The 21,204-nt window shown below is 49.3% G+C and overlaps 1 protein-coding gene across 1 annotated transcript in view; it reads right to left on the bottom strand.

Moving 5' to 3' along the window:
• Window positions 1-21,204, bottom strand: part of ATP9B (ATPase phospholipid transporting 9B (putative)) — a 259,712-nt gene that overhangs the window by 127,382 nt on the left and 111,126 nt on the right. Inside the window, 2 exon segments of the mRNA XM_062201824.1 lie at window positions 8,157-8,233; window positions 14,877-14,952. Coding sequence (XP_062057808.1) covers window positions 8,157-8,233; window positions 14,877-14,952 — 153 coding nt within the window.

Genomic DNA, 21,204 nt, shown 5'->3' with positions numbered 1-21,204 from the left:
TGGTATCTAAGGGAGGGCCTCTCTCCCCAGCAGCACGCGTGGTATCTAAGGGAGGGCCACTCTCCCCAGCAGCACGCGTGGTATCTAAGGGAGGGCCACTCTCCCCAGCAGCACGCGTGGTATCTAAGGGAGGGCCACCCTCCCCAGCAGCACGCGTGGTATCTAAGGGAGGCCTCTCTCCCAGCAGCACATGTGGTATCTGTAAGGGAGGGCCACCCTCCCCAGCAGCACGCGTGGTATCTGTAAGGGAGGGCCACCCTCCCCAGCAGCACGCGTGGTATCTAAGGGAGGCCACCCTCCCCAGCAGCACGCGTGGTATCTGTAAGGGAGGGCCACCCTCCCCAGCAGCACGCGTGGTATCTGTAAGGGAGGGCCACCCTCCCCAGCAGCACGCGTGGTATCTGTAAGGGAGGGCCACCCTCCCCAGCAGCACGCGTGGTATCTAAGGGAGGGCCACCCTCCCCAGCAGCACGCGTGGTATCTGTAAGGGAGGGCCACCCTCCCCAGCAGCACGCGTGGTATCTAAGGGAGGGCCACCCTCCCCAGCAGCACGCGTGGTATCTGTAAGGGAGGGCCACCCTCCCCAGCAGCACGCGTGGTATCTAAGGGAGGGCCACCCTCCCCAGCAGCACGCGTGGTATCTGTAAGGGAGGGCCTCTCTCCCCAGCAGCACGCGTGGTATCTGTAAGGGAGGGCCTCTCTCCCCAGCAGCATGCGTGGTATCTGTAAGGGAGGGCCTCTCTCCCAGCAGCACGCGTGGTATCTAAGGGAGGGCCACTCTCCCCAGCAGCACGCGTGGTATCTAAGGGAGGCCTCTCTCCCAGCAGCACACGTGGTATCTAAGGGAGGGCCACTCTCCCCAGCAGCACGCGTGGTATCTAAGGGAGGGCCACCCTCCCCAGCAGCACGCGTGGTATCTAAGGGAGGCCTCTCTCCCCAGCAGCACGCGTGGTATCTGTGAACCTGCAGGCTCGGCACGCAGCCATCCAGCTGCTCATTCTCACTGCCACACTCGACGAAGTCACCGGCCAGCGTCCCCGGTCTCCTCAGGCTCCAGTGCTCCCTCTAGCTCTAGGTCACGATGACGTGCTGGTCATGGGGGCCAGGCCTACACTGCTCGCCAGCCTCATATCCTGATGCAACCCGGCCAACCCGCAGCTCCACACCCTCCTGGGCCCACCGCTGGGCTGCTTCCCTGCGGCTCAGCAGCACAGCCTGAGGACAGCCACCCCGTGACTCCCACAGCAGCTGGCCAGCCTGGACTGTGACGCCGGAATCCTCATCGGTGCTTTCAGCAGCTGCCTCAACCCCAGACCGTGCAGTCCGCAAATCGATTTCACTACCTCAGTTGTTATCAGGACTTTTTTCTTTTTCCTTTTTTTTTGACAGGCAGAGTGGACAGTGAGAGAGACAGAGAAAGGTCTTCCTTGTGCTGTTGGTTCACCCTCCAATGGCCGCTGCGGCCGGCACACCACGCTGATCCGAAGCCAGGAGCCAGGTGCTTCTCCTGGTCTCCCACGTGGTGCAGGACCCAAGCACTTGGGCCATGCTCCACTGCACTCCCGGGCCACAGCAGAGAGCTGGCCTGGAAGAGGGGCAACCAGGATAGAATCCGACACCCTGACCGGGACTAGAAGCCGGTGTGCCGGCGCCGCAAGGTGGAGGATTAGCCTAGTGAGCCGCGGCACCGGCCAGGACTTTTTTCTAAAATCAGCATTGACTTTACTGCAGCATCTTTTAATCTTAAGAACTTAAAGCACTTTGCACAGGCCTTTTCTCACACTATAAAGGAGGCAGGAGAGGAGGAAGGAGGGAAGTAAAGAAAAGAGATGAGGCAGGGCTAGTGCTGTGGCGTAGTGGGCTAAGCCTCAGACTGCGCTACAAGCATCCCTTATAGACACCAGTTCGAATCCTAGCTGCTCCTCTTCCGATCTAGCTCTCTGTTATGGCCTGGGAAAGCAGTAGAAGATGGCCCAAGTCCTTGGGACCCTGCACCCATGTGGGAGACCTGGAGGAAGCGCCTGGCTCCTGGCTTCAGATCAGCCCAGCTCTGGTCATTTTGGCTATCTGAGGAGTGAACTAGAATATGGGAGACTTCTCCCCTTCTCCCTCTCTGTGAATTGACTGTAAGTATTTTCTACAAATCAAAGTCATGAGGGCAGTATTTTATTTTTTTAGTATTTTTTTACTTATTTATTTTTATTTATTTGAAAGATAAGAGTTAGACAGTGAGAGAGAGACAGAGAGAAAGGTCTTCCTTCTGTTGGTTCACCCCCCAAATGGCTGCCACGGCTGGAACTATGCCGATCCGAAGCCAGGAGCCAGGTATTTCCTCCTGATCTCCCATGCGGGTGCAGGGCCCAAGGACTTGGGCCATCCTCCACTGCACTCCCGGGCCACAGCAGAGAGCTGGACTGGAAGAGGAGCTGCTGGTTCTAGAATCCGGCACCCATATGGGATGCGGGCGCTGCAGGCAGAGAATTAGCCAAGTGAGCCACGGCGCCAGCCCCATGTAGTATTTTATTTTTGTAAAGACTTATTTATTTCTCCTTCATTTTTCTAAAAAAAAAAAAAGACGTATTTATTTATTTACTTGAAAGGCAGAGCACAAAGAGAGAAAAGTAGAGAAAGAGAGAGAGACACATATAGATATAGATCTCCCATCCTCCGGTTCATTCCCCAAATGCCCGCCAAAAATGGCTGGAACTGGGCCACGCCAAAGCCAGGAGCCTGGAACTCCATCCAGGTCTTCCACGTGAGTGGCAGAGACCCAAGTACTTGGGATATCTGCTGCTTTCCAGGCACATGACTAGGAAGCTGGATCAGAAGTAGAGCGATTGGGACCTGAACTGGCACGATATGAGACGCTGGTGTCCCAGGCTTGACCCACTGTGCCATGACGGCCCACCAGGTAAGCCACACAAGGCGCCATCGTGTCCTCTGAGGGAACCTCACCTTCACAGGGCTGTGTTAGGACTGGACAGCCATAAGCTCATTTTTCCACAGAACTAGCGCTTTTCTTCCTTACAAAGCAAGACCATCTATTCTTTTTAATGAAAACAGTATGAGTTTGTGATGCTGATTGTCTCACGTGGTACAACCCACTCTCACTTCTCCCATGGCTGGGGCAATCTGCCCACAGAAATGCCCTTCCCTGACCCGTGACTCCAGCTCTCACCTCCTCACTCCCTCTGCCTCCGAACTCCTTACACAGTCTCCACTGCTACCTGCACTTCAATTCTACCCTAAAAAACCCACTGCAAAGGCTTTTATCTTATGAGTATTTTCCTTTTGGCCGAATGCACCAATGGCACTTCTCCCACTACAGTAACCCCCGCTGTGCCTGCACACTGCTCACCAACTACCTCCCGAGACACGCCCTCCACCCCTGCCTCTCCCTGCGCTCTGCTGCTGCACTCCTCACACTGCAGAAGACCCCGGAGACCAAGTGCTCACTGACGCTGCTCATTAACTGTCCAATTCTCCCTCCTCCAGTACCAGGCACGGGGCTGTACCCTGACTCCTTGAGTGTGGCTTTAGTCAATGGAATGTCCCCAGTATCTTGCTGGCTGGCAGAAGCCACACATCAGTCTATGTACTCTTCCAAGTCAGTCTCCCTACGTCAGGGGTCTGCGAGGGACCAGGCAAGGGCAGTACAAGCCAGCCCATGTCTCCCCTGGGCAAAAGGCAAAGACTGCTGTCGTGAACACCACTGTGGTTCAGAGCAGTTTATCACCACACCACAGCCCAGCTTCCCCTGAATGGTCGCCAGCACTCACTCAGAAGTATGTATTTCCATGTAAAACCACACGGTGAACTCTGAAATGGAACTGCAGCTGGCTGCGGTAGGATAGTGGTTCCCCTCCCCAACAAGATTCTATGCACCAGCTGTCCACGCCAAGTGCTAGGAACATTTGCATTATCCTGAATAAAGCCAATGAAACACAGGTCAATAATTAGATTTCCCTTTAAATACTGACTGCACAGCACTCCAGAGCATGCTGGGACACGCAGCTGCAGGAGAGCCCTGAGACATGACTCACAGCAAGCAGCGCCATCCCCCACAGCGGGAGGCACACGCCACGGCTCTCCGGTGACGTCACCACAGGGCCAAATCAGTGTCGTCCTGGATGCTGTCTGCCCATCGCAGCTCGCCTCAAACCTTGTTCTAAATTTATTCTTATAAGACTAGCATTCAGCACTCTTAAACATTTAATGAGATATGCACATTTTAACTACCGATTCTCTCAGATCACTCCTTAATTTGCAGCAATATCTGAACACCAAGGGAAAGAAAAATGGCCATGGAGCTGCACAGCAGCAGGGCTGTCACGGAGGCTCACGCCTCAGGCCGGCTCTTCTGGACGAGCTCAGCTGCACAGCCGCACCTTGCCCGTGCTGCAGACAGGGCTGCAATGCTCCCGCTGGGGCCGGGGTACGGACCCACAGGCAACCTCCAGCGACCACGGCTGCCCCGAGCACGCAGGAAGGGGAGCCCCACACGCAGAGGACCGGCAACACGTCAGCTGTAGTGAAGCCTTGTATGCCAGGCCAGGAAGCCAGCAAGAGCACAGCAGGGTTCAAATGCAATCCAGTACGTCCAGCGACGCTCACTCTTCACTGCAAGGCACACTGTGCTGTGCTAATGCCATGGAATCTAGACGGCTACCACACACACACACACACACACACACACTCGAGGAGACAGCAAGAGGAAGGAAACAGACAGCGCCACCCAGAGACCGTCTGGCTATGCAGGAGCACCCACAGAGCTTCGTCCACACTCGGTATGCAGCAAGGATTCTCAGCTGGCCACGAGGGATGCATGAGGTGAAAATCCGTGGCACAGGAAACATTTCATTTTATAGAAAAGTAAGAATTATGCTAACATCTATGAAGAATCTGCCATGCGGCAAGGTCTTTTCTAACAGCAATGCATGTGAGATGGCACCGCCAATACTCACATACGGGCATCATTCCCATTCCACACAAGAGGAGACTAAGGTACGGAACTGAACCACTTGCCCAAGGCCAAGTGGCCTCAGTCAAACGGTGGCAAACCTGAGTTCCCACCCAGCAAGCAGAACTCCAGCATCGGAATCCTTACCTGTGGTCCCACACGCCACAAGTTGCTCAAATAACTCAAAATGAAAATCCTGCGTCGGCAAAGTCAGCGAACTCTAAAGGCTTCCATAGCCCTGGCAACTCATGACTAGAGCCTAGGGAGATTACTGACGCCATGAACAGGAGTGTCAAATTGTTAAGTCAGCAACAGAAGTCACTGTGTACTTACATCCCATGTGGGATCTGTCCTTAATGTGTTGTCTAATGTGCAGGGATGCTATAACCTGTACTGAAACAGTATTTTTACACTTTGTGTCTCTGTGTGGGTACAAACTGATGAGATCTTTACTAATTATATACTGAATCGATCTTCTGTATATAAAGATAATTGGAAATGAAAAAAAAAATCCTGGTGTTAAATTGGAAATGACATAGAAAATTAATTTTAAAAAAATATTATGTAGGATCTCTGTCTTTAATGTGCTGTACACTGTTATTTAATGCTATAACTAGTACTCCAACAGTATTTTTTTCATTTTGTGTTGCTATAAGGGGGCAAACTGTTGAAATCTTTACCTAATATATACTAAACTGATCTTCTGTATATAAAGAGAACTGAAAATGAATCTTGATGTGAATGGAAGGGGAGAGGGAGTGGGAAAGAGGAGGGTTACGGGTGGGAGGGAAGTTATGAGAGGGGGGAAGCCATTGTAACTCATAAGCTGTACCTTGGAAATTTGTATTCATTAAATAAAAGTTTAATAAATGAAAAAAGAAAAAAAAAAGAAGAAAAAAAAAAAAAGAAAATCCTGCGTGGGGCACGGTGGCGTAACAGGTACAGCCGTCACCCGTATGGGCACCGGTTGAGTGCTGACTGCTCCACTTCTGATCCAGCTCCCTGCTAAGCACCTGGGACAGCAGCGGAAGACGGCCCAAGTGCCTGGGCCTCTGCACCCATGTGGGAGACCTGGAAGAAGCTCCTGGCTTCAGCCAGGCCCAGTGCTGTCCACTGCAACCATCTGGGGGAAGTGAACCAGTGAATAGAAGGTGTCTCTGTCTCTGTAACTCTTTCCAATAAAATAAATCTTGAAAAAAAAAAAAAAAAAAAAAAGCAAAACCCTATGTAAAGAGTGCAGTGAGCCTAGATGTAAGGAAGCAGAAAGAAAAGTGAGAAGGCAAAAATGACTCAAAGAACAAACACCAGGAAATTGAAGTGAAAAATAAGATGAAATAAAAAAGAGCCACATTAAAAGTCAGTATACATTTCTCTCTCTCCGCCTGTCTCTCTGCACCTCTGCCTTTCAAATAAATAAATAACTCTATAAAAAAAAAAAAAAAAAAAAAAAGAAAAGAAAAGAAACAAAAAGACAGGGCTGGTGCCATGGTGTTGCAGCAGGTAAAGCTGCCACCTGCAGTGCCGGCACCCCTTATGGCCGCTGGTTCCAGTCCCGGCTGCTCTACTTCAGATCCAGCTCCCTGCTGTGGCCTGGGAAAGCAGTGGAGGATGGCCCAATCCTTCAGCCCCTACATCTGTGTGGGAGACCTGGAAGAAGCTCCAGGCTCCTGGCTTTGGATTGGCCCAGCTCCAGCCGTTGCAGCCATTTGGGGAGTGAACCAGCGGATGGAAGAAGTTTCTCTCTTTCTCTCTGCCTCTCCTCTTTGTAACTCTGCCTTTCAAATAAATAAATTAAAAAAAAAAAAAAAGAACTCAGTATTAGTTTTTAATATTTTAAATTTAATACTTAAAATTAATTTGCAAATATAACATAATTGTAAAAATAAAAAGATCAAGAAAAAACACCTAGAACTTGTACATTCTGTAGAACATTCTAGTTTGCTCGCTTAAGGGAAAAAAAAGGCCATTGTACTTCTGAGAAAACATATTAATATAGATAAGATTCTAACTAGGTTAATACTCAGTATTAGTTTAATAATTTCCTTATAATAATTTTAACTTTCTTGTAGAATTAGTGACAGGTATAGCTGATAGTCAAGCATGAGTGAAGGTATAATACCAGTCTAGAGACAGGTCTCCCCATGAGCGCAATCAGTATTTGTACCGAGGTAACAAGAGCATTTTCTCTGGTGTAGTGAATACAGGTCACGCACGGACATGCACAGGGAGCTGTGCTGCGCACAGGACTCACCAGTGGCCCCCGTGAGCGGCAGCACCCTCAGCCGAGCCCACGCCTGGGGAAGGCGGACCAGAGGGGCCCAGGCAGAGGCGTACCCGCTGCAGATGCTTTCCGAACTGTGAAGGATTAACTGTTTTCAAACAGTATTCAGCCTAACAAAGAATGGATACATCTTGTCCTAAAGGTAACTTCTTGAAGAGTTAGTTCACTTCTGCTTTGCAGTAAAATTTCCAGCCAAAGGCAACCCTATCAATCATTCACAGAGTCAGGGCGTGAATCCACATGAGGATTTTTGTTCTGCTTAAATACATGTAAATTATATTTCTAATAAAAATGAGGAAAACTAATGGTCAAGAGAGCACACTGGCACATACTGAGACTTCATCATGTGAAATGTGCCACTGAACAGTGACTCTGGAGAACACCCAGTGTCTTTCTGCTGACTCAGGTTAGGGACAGACACGCTGCCTGCGTCAACAACCAGCGCAGGGGTATAATCAAGCCATCTTTAAAACTAAAACTTGGTTTTTAATATGCTTCTTCTGAAATGGAAATAAATAAAACTGGTTTAACATTATAACTAACATTATCCAATTAAGTACTATAAAACACTAATAATGATTATTTTAAAAATGAACCATCAACATAAAAATAAAGAGTGCAAATTGTAAAATAAGTAGATTGAAGATAAGAAATCAGAGATCCACAATTAACTGTCAAATTAGGTATCTAACAATGCAAATTTAAGACACATAAAACTCTGATTAGACAAGACAATTATGAGAACGTTGTTGTATAAATACAGAGAATTCCCATCTTACATCACATTATGTTTGAAAGTCACTTTATTTTACGTTTGTGGTATGCCGGAGTGGGAGAGCTAGGCAGGGCTACGTGGACTTTCTTTCAGGGAGGAAAAGCAGTTCATCGGAGCAGTCACCCCTTAATCTAGCCTACCTTATTTTTTGGATTGGATGTGTTCATTACACTTCGAGTCTCTTTTCCAGTATAAATGACAACACCTATTACAGTACCTGCAAAGATACGAAAGTGGTCCTTATAGAAATACTTTAAAAGTAAGCAAAGAGATAACACTTTCCAATTAACTGTTTTATGGAAAATATACTGATTTTATATAAATTTACCCAACAGTGTATTCAATTTAGCTACTTCAAGAAAATGTAATGATTTACTAAGCAAATACAAAACTACCAACACAGAACTTCACAGAATGTGCTGGTGTCCTTCACGCTGAGAACAGAAGAGTGACGGGGCCACTCCTTGATGTCTCCTGAAATGGTGACTTCATCACTGAAGTGAACTGAGAAGAAACCACATTATCATGTGACCTTCAAACCAAGGCAGCAGCAAGTGCATCAATTGTGTGCACAGGAGTCCACTTCCTCTGTGAGGACCCAGGTGTCCCTCGGGATCCTAAGGTTGCTGACACTTCAGGATGTATGCAAGAAAACCAGTAATAAAGATACTATAAAAATACCCGATTCTGCATCTAAGGGTGTTAATCTCTTTCATGTGTGCCTGTGAAAGGTGGGTTTTCTAGCTATACATGCTAAGAAGGCAGACTACAAAGTCCAGAAAGTTCATAGAAAATCTGTATTCTGTAAAAACTGAGCATGTTCCAAAAAACTTTACACCAAAATTAACTTATCTTTTAGTTCCATTTTTCATGAACTTTTTAAAAACTTGAGACAGCAAGAGAGAGGGAGTGTGTTAGGGGTGTGTGTGTGTGTGTGTGTGTGTGAGAGAGAGAGAGAAAAAGTGTCTGTCTTCTAGTTCACTTTCCTAATGGCCACAATGGCTGGGACTGGGCCAGGCCAAAGCCAGGGCCAGGAACTCAATCCAGGTATGCCAGATGGGTGGAAGAAATCTAATCACTGGCTGCCTCCCAGGGCCACACTGGCAGTGAGCTGGAGCTGGGAGTCAGCACCAGGCACCGAACCTCACCACTCCATTACTGGACGTGGGCTTGCTACGTGGCATCTTCACCACCAGGTCAAGTGCCCATCCCACTGCGAGCTTTCTGAAGCCTGCATCTCTCGGCTTCCTATGGAGACTACTTGCATGTATTGTGTATGCCGCATAACCTACAGCCTCCTCTCTAGAAAGCTGAGGAAGACGGAAGGAGCTCAAGTGCTGGTGACATCTAGAGGATCCATGTTTTTCTTCTTAACCCACCGTGGCAGAGGCTGTGGGCTTTGGTTTACCAAATTCTTGAGAGGTATGGTCATCCCACACTTGGCATATGAGCACATCCAAGTGCATGAGCGCTGCCTTTCTGTATTATCACCCACAGACACTTCCTACATGGGATCACTACCCTTAGCATTCAAAAATAGGACAACAAGCCGTCATAAGATTTCGAAAAGCTCAGATTGTAAAAGTCTTTTATGTCCATGCAGCAAAATTTTAAATATGTACTGATCAACAGTTTCTTCCTATTTTTCCAAGGGAGTTTAACTTAGTCAAACACAAAACCGCCATGAATGCTGAACCATCCCAGTAACATCACAAGGCAGACTGGAAAATAAAGTCATGTTTTAATATCAGCAGAATGAACAAGTCTCAGAGAAGCCTGCAGTGATGCATCAGGCTGGAGACTGTCGTCCTCAACGTGAGGCAGACTACAGTCAGCAGGGTCCAGGCTGGAGACCGCCGTCCTCAACGTGAGGCAGACTACAGTCAGCAGGGTCCAGGCTGCCATCTCCAGCACCCACTGAACATGGCGACCGGCACAGCCAGCAGGAGACACAGCACACAGGAGGGGCGCTGAGTAGAGCAGAGCTACCGAGGCCCCGTCTGCAGACGCGAAGGCTCTCACACACACTCCCGCAGGCTTCTCCCTGGCGGCGAGCACTGCAGGTGCTGAGAGCACAGGCGCGCTCTTCCACAGCCCGCAAGGGCAGTGCAGAACACCTGGGATACTCTGTTCTCCTGGACAAAGCACATGTACTTGTGGACGAGCAGGGGCTAGAAGACTGCCCCACAGAGTAGCCAGGGCAGAAAGAAACGGGAAAGGAGCTGCCTGTTGATTCTGAGGCACAGGAGGGAACAAGACTAACACCCTCTAGTGTGCACCAGTTCAGAAGACAGCACAGGACAAACACGGGATTTCCTAAATACTTCCCAGCAAATGAAATACTTAAATGGGATAATTAGAAACTTTATCTATATTTTAAATATAAAACTAAGCTCCCCTCCCACTCGGTCCAACGTGGGAAGCTTCCGTATTGGGAAAGACACAAATTCTGGAATATGTTTGTGTATTAAAACCACAAGCACAGACAGACAGATACCCTTTCACAGAGTCCCTAAGGATGATGGGGACATAATATTCATAATTAAATAAAAATTTTAGTTCACTTTATACCAAGACAGCATTGTGAAAGTTTTGTGAGCACTGGATCTGTACAGTCAGTCACCATTTGCCTGACCCAGACTCTCGTGTTCAGATCGGCTAAAAATCAAAAGCACCAGTCAGACCCTCATGTCCACAACAGGGCCTGGACAGGATCTGATCTGCCCACAGCTCTGCCGATTCCCGCTCAGGAACCTGAGCCCGCACGCTCTGAGCAGGGCAGTGGGGTAGGTGCAGCCTGACACTCATGCCTTTGTCCAATGCAAAGTCAGTATTTGTCCAGTTCTGCACTTCAAACTCCCTTTCAATCACAATTTTGCTCTTGTGAAAGACTAATTTGTTAGCCACTGTGATTTCCTACTACAAAATCTTACCAACACCTAATTAACAGGACGGCTGCATTTTAGGCAAACGATGATCCTAATGCAAAATAGCAAAAAAATGCAAATAAGGTCAAACTCAGAGGACAAAGGTATTCTCCATTCTCTTTTATGTAAATATTTCAGACTTAGAAAGCATAACTGAGCAAGGCAGACTAAGCTCACATAGTTCAAATGAGCCGCGTAGGGCAACACTTTCCAGTCCTCTTTAATCAATGAGATGTCTTGTTTAACTGCAGATTACCAACCAGTTCTCACAAATTCAAAAAAATTAAAATGATTGCTCCAAGTACATGTACACACACACACACACAAAAATACAAAACCTGCAACATTTTACCAAAATCATTCATGTCTTTAAGCTATTAGATCAAAGAGACAACGAAATGCTTATTTAAAATTAACTAAAATAAATACATAGTCTACATGTATATGTGACAGACGGAGAAACCAAACAAAATACTTACAACTACAAGTTCTGCATCCAGAACCCACGAGACCACGGGACAGAAAGATGCTAGTGCCCCACGCATTCCAGCCAGGGAACTGACACAACTCCCAGCTCAGCAAACCTCAGTGTACACGCTGCACCCAGGTACCAGAGCACATCCTGGGCCCAGGAGTAAAACAACAGGCAGCACAGAGACACAGCAGAGTACCACACGCTAACCACCCACCCAGTACCAGGCCTACAACAGTCTGATGAAGACAGGAAGTCAACAACTAGATGAGACCAGAGCCACAGGGAGAGATGAGAGCCCTGCGGCCAGTCTGCACTGCACACGAGGGGCACACGAGGGGCACGGGGGGGGGTCTGTGCCCAGCTCTGGGCCCACTAAGTGCTGATATCAAAGTCATCGCGAGGCAGGCAGCAGGTCTGGAGTGGGCGCCTATTCCTCCTGCCCAGCCCCAGGGCCTCTCTGGGAGTCGAGGTGTTGGAGGAGACCCCCACCCAGGCTGTGACTGGGACGCTGCTCCAAGACTCTATCCTGGGCTCTTTCAAACTTTCTCGGCACTGCCTGTCTGCCCAGCCCCCAACTGCACTGCCCGTTCCTAAGCCCGGCATGGCTGGCAGTGACCCCTCCGGTGACCACCGGACTGAATGCTTTCGGACTGTGTCCAGCGGGGAGCTCCTCAGATGGCTGGTGGAAAGGAAGGGAGCCACCTGGACAAGGGCTTGCTCCCACTGCTGTATTTCCCAGGAGCAGGCACAGCTCCTGGCTCTCGGCAGCGACCTGTGCTGAGCCAGGTACCGCAGGGGGCTCTCCCCTTGCCCAAATGTCCCCTGCATTTAGCTCAAGTCCTCATTCCGAGGTGTTCAAAACTCCACGACAGGGAAGAAAGGCCCGAGTTCATGTTACCCAAGCAGCCAATCTGACTTCAGCTGAGGTAACTTTTAAACCACAGAAGAAAGATCTCAACTTATCCGCAGAGACTTCGGCAGCCTGTGTTACCCCGGGACACCTCAGAGGTCTGTCAGGCCTCACAGGACACGGCAGCCTGGTAGTGTGCTCACAACAGTGTCTTCAAATCGAGACAGACACACTGAAAAGATCTGAAGACAGAGAACAGTCTGCATTTTGAAGACACCAGACACACTTCACCGCCGTGCTGGCTACGCGCCAGAGCAGATGCCCGGAGGCACTCCCAGCGTGCACGGCAGCGTCCAGGCCCTCGCGCCTCAAATGTCCCATGGCATTAAGACCGAGCAAGGGCCACCACACGGCACACGGGCTGTTAGGAGGCCAGGAGCGGATCTGCGCATCGCCAGCGGACACAACCAGCAGCTTCCACAGAATGGAAGTCAGGACGGAAAACTTCAGGACACTGTCCGGACGTCCAGGAAGCCTTCGGCTCAGCTGCTTCTGTGTCCTTCGAGAGAAAGGCCACAGAATCAGTGCTACTAGGGATAGAGGCCAATATGCTAGTGTGCTTCAAAGGATCTCAGGAATAGAAAAAAAGTAGTTAAAACACAGCATCCTCCAATATCTGAGTCATCAGTTAGAAACACTAAATATCAGTAAGTTAGAAACAAAACAGAACACAGGCTAACAGACAAACATCAGCTTTCTGATGGGAGATGAACCACGCACCCCCGAGTGCAGGCACCATCGGGCTCTGCCATCGCCTACAGACACGAGCATCTGAGTGCATCCTTCACGGGGGCAGGCTGGCCACTGCCCATCACCCTGACCGGCTGTCGGGCTGGATGCTCCATGGCCTCCAGGGTGGAAAGAGAAGGGGGCCTGAGTCTGAGGCTTCCTGGGCACGATGAGCCCCCTTGAGGGTGTGAGTGGGAAGACTTTCCCCTGGAACCCTGAACCAAGGACCTGGCCTGCCCACCTCTGAGGACACGGAGCGGTCAACTAACTTCCCGCAGGCATCTCACTCAGCATCAGACAGGCTCAGCCAAATTCTGCTGACAGCCTATCCACCGTCACGCTGACAGTCTATCCACCGTCACGCTGACAGTCTATCCCACTGTCACGCTGGCAGTCTATCCCACCGTCACGCTGGCAGTCTATCCCACCGTCACGCTGACAGTCTATCCACCGTCACGCTGACAGTCTATCCCACCGTCACGCTGACAGTCTATCCACCGTCACGCTGGCAGTCTATCCACCGTCACGCTGACAGTCTATCCTACCGTCACGCTGGCAGTCTATCCACCGTCACGCTGACAGTCGATCCCACCGTCACGCTGACAGTCTATCCCACCGTCACGCTGACAGTCTATCCCACCGTCACGCTGACAGTCTATCCTACCGTCACGCTGACAGTCTATCCCACCGTCACGCTGACAGTCTATCCCACCGTCACGCTGACAGTCTATCCACCGTCACGCTGACAGTCTATCCTACCGTCACGCTGACAGTCTACCCCACCGTCACGCTGACAGTCTATCCCACCGTCACGCTGGCAGTCTATCCACCGTCACGCTGGCAGTCTATCCACCGTCACGCTGGCAGTCTATCCACAGTCACGCTGACAGTCTATCCCACCGTCACGCTGACAGTCTATCCCACCGTCACGCTGACAGTCTATCCACTGTCACGCTGGCAGTCTATCCCACCGTCACGCTGACAGTCTATCCCACCGTCACGCTGACAGTCTATCCACTGTCACGCTGGCAGTCTATCCCACCGTCACGATGACAGTCTATCCCACCGTCACGCTGACAGTCTATCCACTGTCACGCTGGCAGTCGATCCTACTGTCACGCTGGCACTGGCCTACTTCAGCCAAAGCCCTTCCCAGTGTCATCACCAGCAGGGGATACCCACCAGCTGTCACTCCAGTCTCACCAGCGCCAACCAGCTTCTACCAAGAATCCGTCCTAGTATCATCACCAGCATCGAGTAATTTCTGATAAGGTGGTAACCACTTACATTTTCAATAATTCCCAGAGAAATTTACCTGCCAATTTAAGAGACCTTCCTTTTGAACTGCTGGGCCACTCCATCGTCTTCCAGTAACACTCCCCTAACCTTCAGGATCCCCATCCTTGCCCCAGGCTGGATGAGACCTCTCAGTCCTGCCGGCCTGCTCTTCCCCTGGTCACCCCAACCACACTGTCCTCTTTCAGTCCCTCCGGGGGAACGAACGGGGGAGAAAAGCCATCATAGTTATCACCGGATTCCCCGAGGCTGCTGTGCCACATCTCATTAAGGTACACAGACAAGTCTGTCAAAGAATCAGCCAAATGCACCCGTGTCCACGGGAGGCTTCACCATCCCTGCCTCTCCCAACGCCAGCAGGTGACCCGCAGCACAGCCTCTCTGCTGTCCCTCTCAGAACCGTCCCTCTCTGCTGAATGGCAGTCTGGTTTAACGAGGTCCTTAAGGAAGTGATTCGGGGCACTGTGAGAAACACAGAGTGTTTGTGTACGTAGGAGAATTCACTCACGGGAGAAATTCTTACCTGAGGCTACGACAGTGCTTGCCCACAATGTATTTTCTATGCTGAGACTTTCGTGAATAGGTGGGTCACAGTCTTCCTGTTCAGAGAAAAAAAACTTCAAATCAGCCATTTTTAAAATTATATACACTTTAGATACCTACAGTATTAGACACATGTCCACAAATTAGGTCCAACTGAACAGCAATGAAAATGCAATGCAAAATCAGAGCTTAAGAGGGAAGTATGAAAAACAAACTGCTGATGTCGGGCACAGCGGGTGGAGCCGCCCCTTGTGATGCCAGCACCTCACGAGGGCGCCAGCGTGCACCCTGGCTGCTTCACTTGAGTCCAGCTCCCTGCTAATGCACCTGCAAAGGCAGCAGATGACGGCTCAGGCACCTGGGCCCCTGGCACCCATGTGAAAGACCATGATGGAGTTCTTGGCCTCTGCCTTCAGCTTGACCCAGCCCAGTCTGTGGCAACCATTTGGGAAGTGAACCAGCAGATGGAAGATACCTTTCTCTCTGTCTCTCTCTCTCTCCCTGTCACTATGTCTTTCAAATACATAAATACATCTTCAAGCTTTTAAAAAAAGTAATGAAATTATAAGCATGAAAATGTTCTTCCTCAGCTGTTTCAGTATTTAACTTTTAATTTTTTTCAGTATTTAACTGTTGCCAGCACTCCTGGCAAAGTGGAAAACACCAGCACAGCTGATGCTGAACCAACGCCTCACACTGCAGCCAGGCATGGTGGACTCTTCTCCTGGCCCTTGATTTAGGACACACTGCGCTCTTGAAACGAAGGAACACGCTAGTGTAGTTAGCACTATAAAACATACACACACACGCATGCATTAAGTATATCAAGAGAGATGTCATTCTTCATAAATTCCTGTTAAGAAATGTTATTTGGGGCTGGCATTGTGGTGTAGGGAGTTAAGCTGCCACCTGTGATGTGGGCATCCCTTATGGGCACCAATTCAAGTCCTGGCTGCTCCACTTCTGGGCCAGCTTCCTGCTCATGGCCCTGGGAAAGCAGTGAAGACGGCCCAAGTGTTTGGGCCCCTGTCAGCCAGGTGGCAGACTCAGATGAAGCTCCTCACTCCTGGCTTCAGCCTGGCCCAGCCCCAACTGTTGTGGCCATTTGGGAAGTGAACCAGCAGATGGAAGATCTCTCTCTACTCTCTCCCTCTATCTCGTTCTTTGTATCCTTAATTCCACCTTTCAAATAAAATAAATCCATCTTTTTTAAAAAGTATTACTTTGAACACTATTCACTAAGCAAAATTCAAATACAAACTGCATGTTGCCCATTACATGCACAGACTAAACAAACACAGCAGAAAGATACAAAGTCTTGTTTAATCATTCACATTTTTAATGTTCAAATTCAGGTACAAAAATTGTCACGTAAAATCCGAGAGTTTTTGATGTCTCTACTTTGGCTCTGGAAATCTTGGTAGAATGAAGATGCCGCAGGTCACGACCTTGCATACAGAAGTACCACAATAAAGAGGGACAGCAACGTGGCAAACAACTGCTTTGTCTGTGAGAAAGAGCAGTGTGTCTTCACGAACCCGCAGTTCACTACCCATCACTAACCAGCAGTCACTACCCATCACTAACCAGCAGTCACTACCCAGGGTAACAGCTCTGTGTCATCACTAACCAGCAGTTCACTACCCATCACTAACCAGCAGTTCACTACCCATCACTAACCAGAAGTCACTACCCATCACTAACCAGCAGTTCACTACCCATCACTAACCAGCATTCACTACCCATCACTAACCAGCAGTTCACTACCCATCACTAGCCAGCAGTTCACTACCCATCACTAACCAGCAGTCACTACCCATCACTAACCAGCAGTTCACTACCCATCACTAACCAGCAGTTCACTACCCATCACTAACCAGCAGTTCTCTACCCAGGATAACAGCTCTGTTTCATCAATAACCGGTAGTTCACTACCCAGATATATCCTAAGAGAATAAAGAAGTCAAATTTGGGAAGGAAAGGACAGAAGACCCTAAAAACGCGTTTTCCACAGTAACCTGCGTGTCAGAAACAGCGGTTCATGGCCCTCACTCCTTATTCCATCTGCAAAAGATCTGATCCAGTGCAAGCTGCTAACCACTAGGAAGACACCTGCTGACACGGAGTCCTGACTGTGAGGCACAGAATCTTAACCAATTCCAACAGCTTTCACCCTCTCTCTACTGGGGCTGCCAAGATTTATGAAGCAAGGTCGTGGTTTCAGAAGGGGTGTGGTGCACAGCCGCCCCACCTGCGGCAGTTACTCTAAGGCCCAGGGACCAGACTCAGATCAGTCACTTAGCACTGCAGAGATCCCTAAGCCCTGTGCATCAGACAGCAGCACCAGCGGCCACGAGAAGTCCCAGGGACTCTGTTCAGATCACTCAGCCCTGCAGAGATCCCTACCTTGCCACCTGAGCTTCCCGGAACTGGTGGGCATGAAGACTGGGACGCCAGCTAGTGTTTGAGACACGGGTGGAGTACTGCTTCTTTTACGAACGAAAACAAAAGAATCCTTTCAAGAACCTACACTAGATGTAATTTCACAATGCCTGAGTCCTATTACCTGGAAACAAGGGAGTTCATTCAACTCATCAAACATGTATTCAGGATCTCCACAGACAGCACACCCAACGCTAGAAACCGTGGTGATAAAGAGTTAAGACACAGGTTCAGGGTGGGAGCCCGGTGTGTATGGAAGCCGGCACAGCAGTGCAATGATGGTGCACGTCAAGGCAGGCAGAAGTGCAGGGAGCCCACAAGCAATCAAACAAGTGTTCTGTACGAGGGAAGTGGACCGAGGCCACGCCGGCACGCTGAACCCAGGGTGCGAGCAGTGTCAGTTTCCGCAGATTCACAACACTTTCCACTGCATCGTCCCTTTGCAATCACTCTGTTCAGCTACACTTGATGCAGCAAAACATGTTACACACTTTGATGCATTTCAGTTAGTGTTAGTTTTCTCAATCTATTGAAAATTAACAGCTTATCAAAATGAAAATTTTTAAGGAAATATACTTTTATGTGAAAAAGAAAAAACTGAGGCTTACAGATCCAACATAAATGTCTGTTTATGAGGAAAAACGAACAGGAAGCTCAAAAGAAAAATAGGGACCAGTGCTGTGGCATAGTGAATAAAACTGCCCTGTGACGCCAGCATCCCATATGGATGCCGGTTTGAGCCCTGGCTGTTCCACTTCCAATCCAGCTTCCTGATAATCAGCCTGGGAAAACAGCAGAAGAGGGCCAAATACTTGGGCCCCTGCACCATGTAGGAGACCTGGAAGAGGCTCCTGGCTCCTGGCTTCAGCCTGGTTCAGCCCTGGCCATTGCAGCCATTTGGAGAGTGAACCAGCAGATGGAGGAAATCTCTCTGGCTCTCGGTTGCTCTGCCTTTCAAGTGATAATAATAAAGTGTTCATATTAGGATGACGGAGCTCTAACCACTTAATTTTTATATAATCTTATACTTAGGGTGATAACGTACCTACAAATTTCTAAGTCTGTTTGAATCCATACACACGTCACACACATACACTCATACACAGCAGCTGCCTTTATAGACACACAAGCATCTGTGCGTACTCTTGAGAAGAAAACTGCCTGATCCAGAAAAAGCAATCCAGGAAAAGCAGGTGTTCTCCTTGACTCCTATGGTTCACAGGACAAAAACATCAGCTATTAGCAGAGAGAAACGAGTAGCTTCTGTGGCTTAGATGCCGGTGTGTTTGGATGCAGGACTCAGCGGAAACATCGAAGTCGGATGCTTTCACACAGGTGGCCTTAGAGTCTAATTCTGACAACTGCTGGCCAGAAAACTACATACCCTCACTCCTGCTTCCCACACACAGTTCTTCTGCCTCTTTGCCTGTTCAATGTAGCACAGTGTGAAGCACCTGGACATGGCGCACACGTGTTTGTGTTTGAAGACAGCTACCGCGCCAGAGCGTCAATGGATTCCAGATAGACCTAGAGAACTGTGATGCATCCTACGTTGTCTGCAAGTTCCAGCCAACTGCATATACAAGGGGCCCAGACGGGCTAACCGCTGACTCGTGCAGTTACGGTGTGAGGTATGGAGCACGTGGAATTCTTGCCCACAATGTGTTCTGAGTTACTTTCGCTGTATCTCAGCAATTTCTGTACTCAACCCGAGAGCATGAGCCATGTGCTCAGGAGACGGACTTCACCCTCCGGTACCCAGCACGGAACAGGCACGCAGATGTGCCCGGTAAATCAAGAAATAAAGGAACAAACTCGCAACTCTGCCTCCACCCAGCACAGGCACCAAGCGGCTTTCTTTCCCGCGCCCTGCTGAGTCGCAGTGCCCAGGGCAGAGGCCTGGCCCTGTCGAGAACTCCGCCCGAGGTGAGGGTCTGCTGTTCTGTGGAGCCAGCCCATGACCCGCGTGCCTCCTCTAGTTCTCTGTAGCCCTACCTGCGGCCGCCCGCTGCCAGGTTACCACAACGGCACACATGGTAACATCTTACCAGCTCCACACCTTTCCTGTGGTTGCCCTTTAAAACTGCGAGCACGTCTATCCTGTACTCTAGGGTTCCCCTTGTCAAACTGCCAGCAACCTCCAACTGAAATCAAGGCATTGACAACACAAGCACTGCGTACCACTTCCAGAACTGCGCGAAAAGGTTCCTACAACTCAGCTTCAGAGATGGCAAGCCGGCTCTCCCGTCACCTTGCTGCGGCTGCCGAGTCCCAGGAACGTGTTCGCCCGCACACGAAGCATGAAGAACGCACTGCACGCATGCTTTTCCTGCTCAGTTCTGCAGTGGTCACAGCAGAATAACCACGCGACAATCTCCCAAAAAGGTAGTCCTTTCCCAACCCAGGGAGTAGAGCAGGAAGTCTCTAAATAACTTCCTCTTTGGCCTTCCTTCTCCCTTGAAGACAGAAAATCAGGTTAAGTTGCTGCCTGTGATGCCAGCATCCCATAAAGGCACGAGTTTGGGTCCCTGCTGCTCCACTTCTGATCCAGCCCCCTGCTAACATCCCTGGGAAAGCACTGGAAGATGGCCCAAGTGCTAGGGCCCCTGCACCCACATGGGAGACCCGGAGGAAGCTCCTGGCTCCTGGCTTCAGCCTGGCCCAGCCCCAGCTGTTGCAGCTATCTGGGGAGTGAACCAACAGATGGACAATCTGTTTCTCTCTTTCTCTCTCTCTCTGCCTTTCAAATAAATTAAAAAAGAAAGAAAAGATAAAATCTGCTTTGTAGGGAGAACACAAAATGTCACAACTTCAAGTTGTTTTCTTGAAAGTGTATACTTTTATAAATAAAGTTTAATAAGAGTTGTGCTTTCCCGCATGGGAGACCAGGAGAAGCACCTGGCTCCTGGCTTTGGATCAGCATGATGCGCTGGCCGCAGTGGCCATTGGAGGGTGAACCAACGGCAAAAAGGAAGACCTCTCTCTCTGTCTCTCTCTCTTTCTCTCTCTCTCTCTCACTATCCACTCTGCCTGTCAAAAAAAAAAAAAAAAAAAAAGTTGTGCTTTAAGAGCATTTTGATTGGAAACTCATGAACAATGAGGAGTGTCCTACGATTTTCAAAAGCAATCACAGCAAAAAACACACAACAGTGAGTGAGTGGGATGTGATGAAACTACCAACACCACTAAGTGTCAAACCTGCTACAGCTTTAGACTCCAGACGCCCAGAGAGCACCTGCTGAGGTCTTCAACAGTGAATTTAACGTCGTCATAACAAGAATAGGAATCTTTACAACACTGAAACATGAGACAGACAGTACCTGGGATTGCCCTGACCTCAGGAGGCAAACAAGAGCAGATATCACCCCGGTGCGTGTATCTGTATTGGATTCTGCACAGGTAACAAGAGGCGGAATGGATCCACTGCCATAGGAACACGGAATTCATTTCCTGAGTTTTATTAAGTATTTAAGCTGACATGAAAAGATACATTTTCTCTTTTCCCTATTATAACATAAAAATGGAAAATAAAGATACCTTTTTGGGGGCTGGTGCTACAGCGTAGTAGGTAAAGCTGCTACCTGCAGTCCTGGCATCCCATATGGGTGTCTGTTCGAGTCCTGGCTGCGCCACTTTGGATTTGGCTCCCTGCTAATGCACCTTGGAAAGCAGCAGAAGACGGCCCAAGTCCTTAGGCCCCTGAACCCACATGGGAGACCCAGATGAAGCTTCTGGCTCTTGGCTGCAGATTGGCCCATCTCCAGCCACTGCAGTTATTTGGGGACTGAACCAGCAAATGGAAGGTTCTCTCTCTGTAACTCGGCCTTTCAAATAAACAAATAAATCTTATAAAATAAAGATACCAT

Source organism: Lepus europaeus, chromosome 9 (assembly GCF_033115175.1).
Source record: "Lepus europaeus isolate LE1 chromosome 9, mLepTim1.pri, whole genome shotgun sequence".
Classification (NCBI taxonomy): domain Eukaryota; kingdom Metazoa; phylum Chordata; class Mammalia; order Lagomorpha; family Leporidae; genus Lepus; species Lepus europaeus.
The sequence above is the reverse complement of the archived record's forward strand: the minus strand, read 5'-3'. Positions and strand labels throughout refer to the sequence as shown.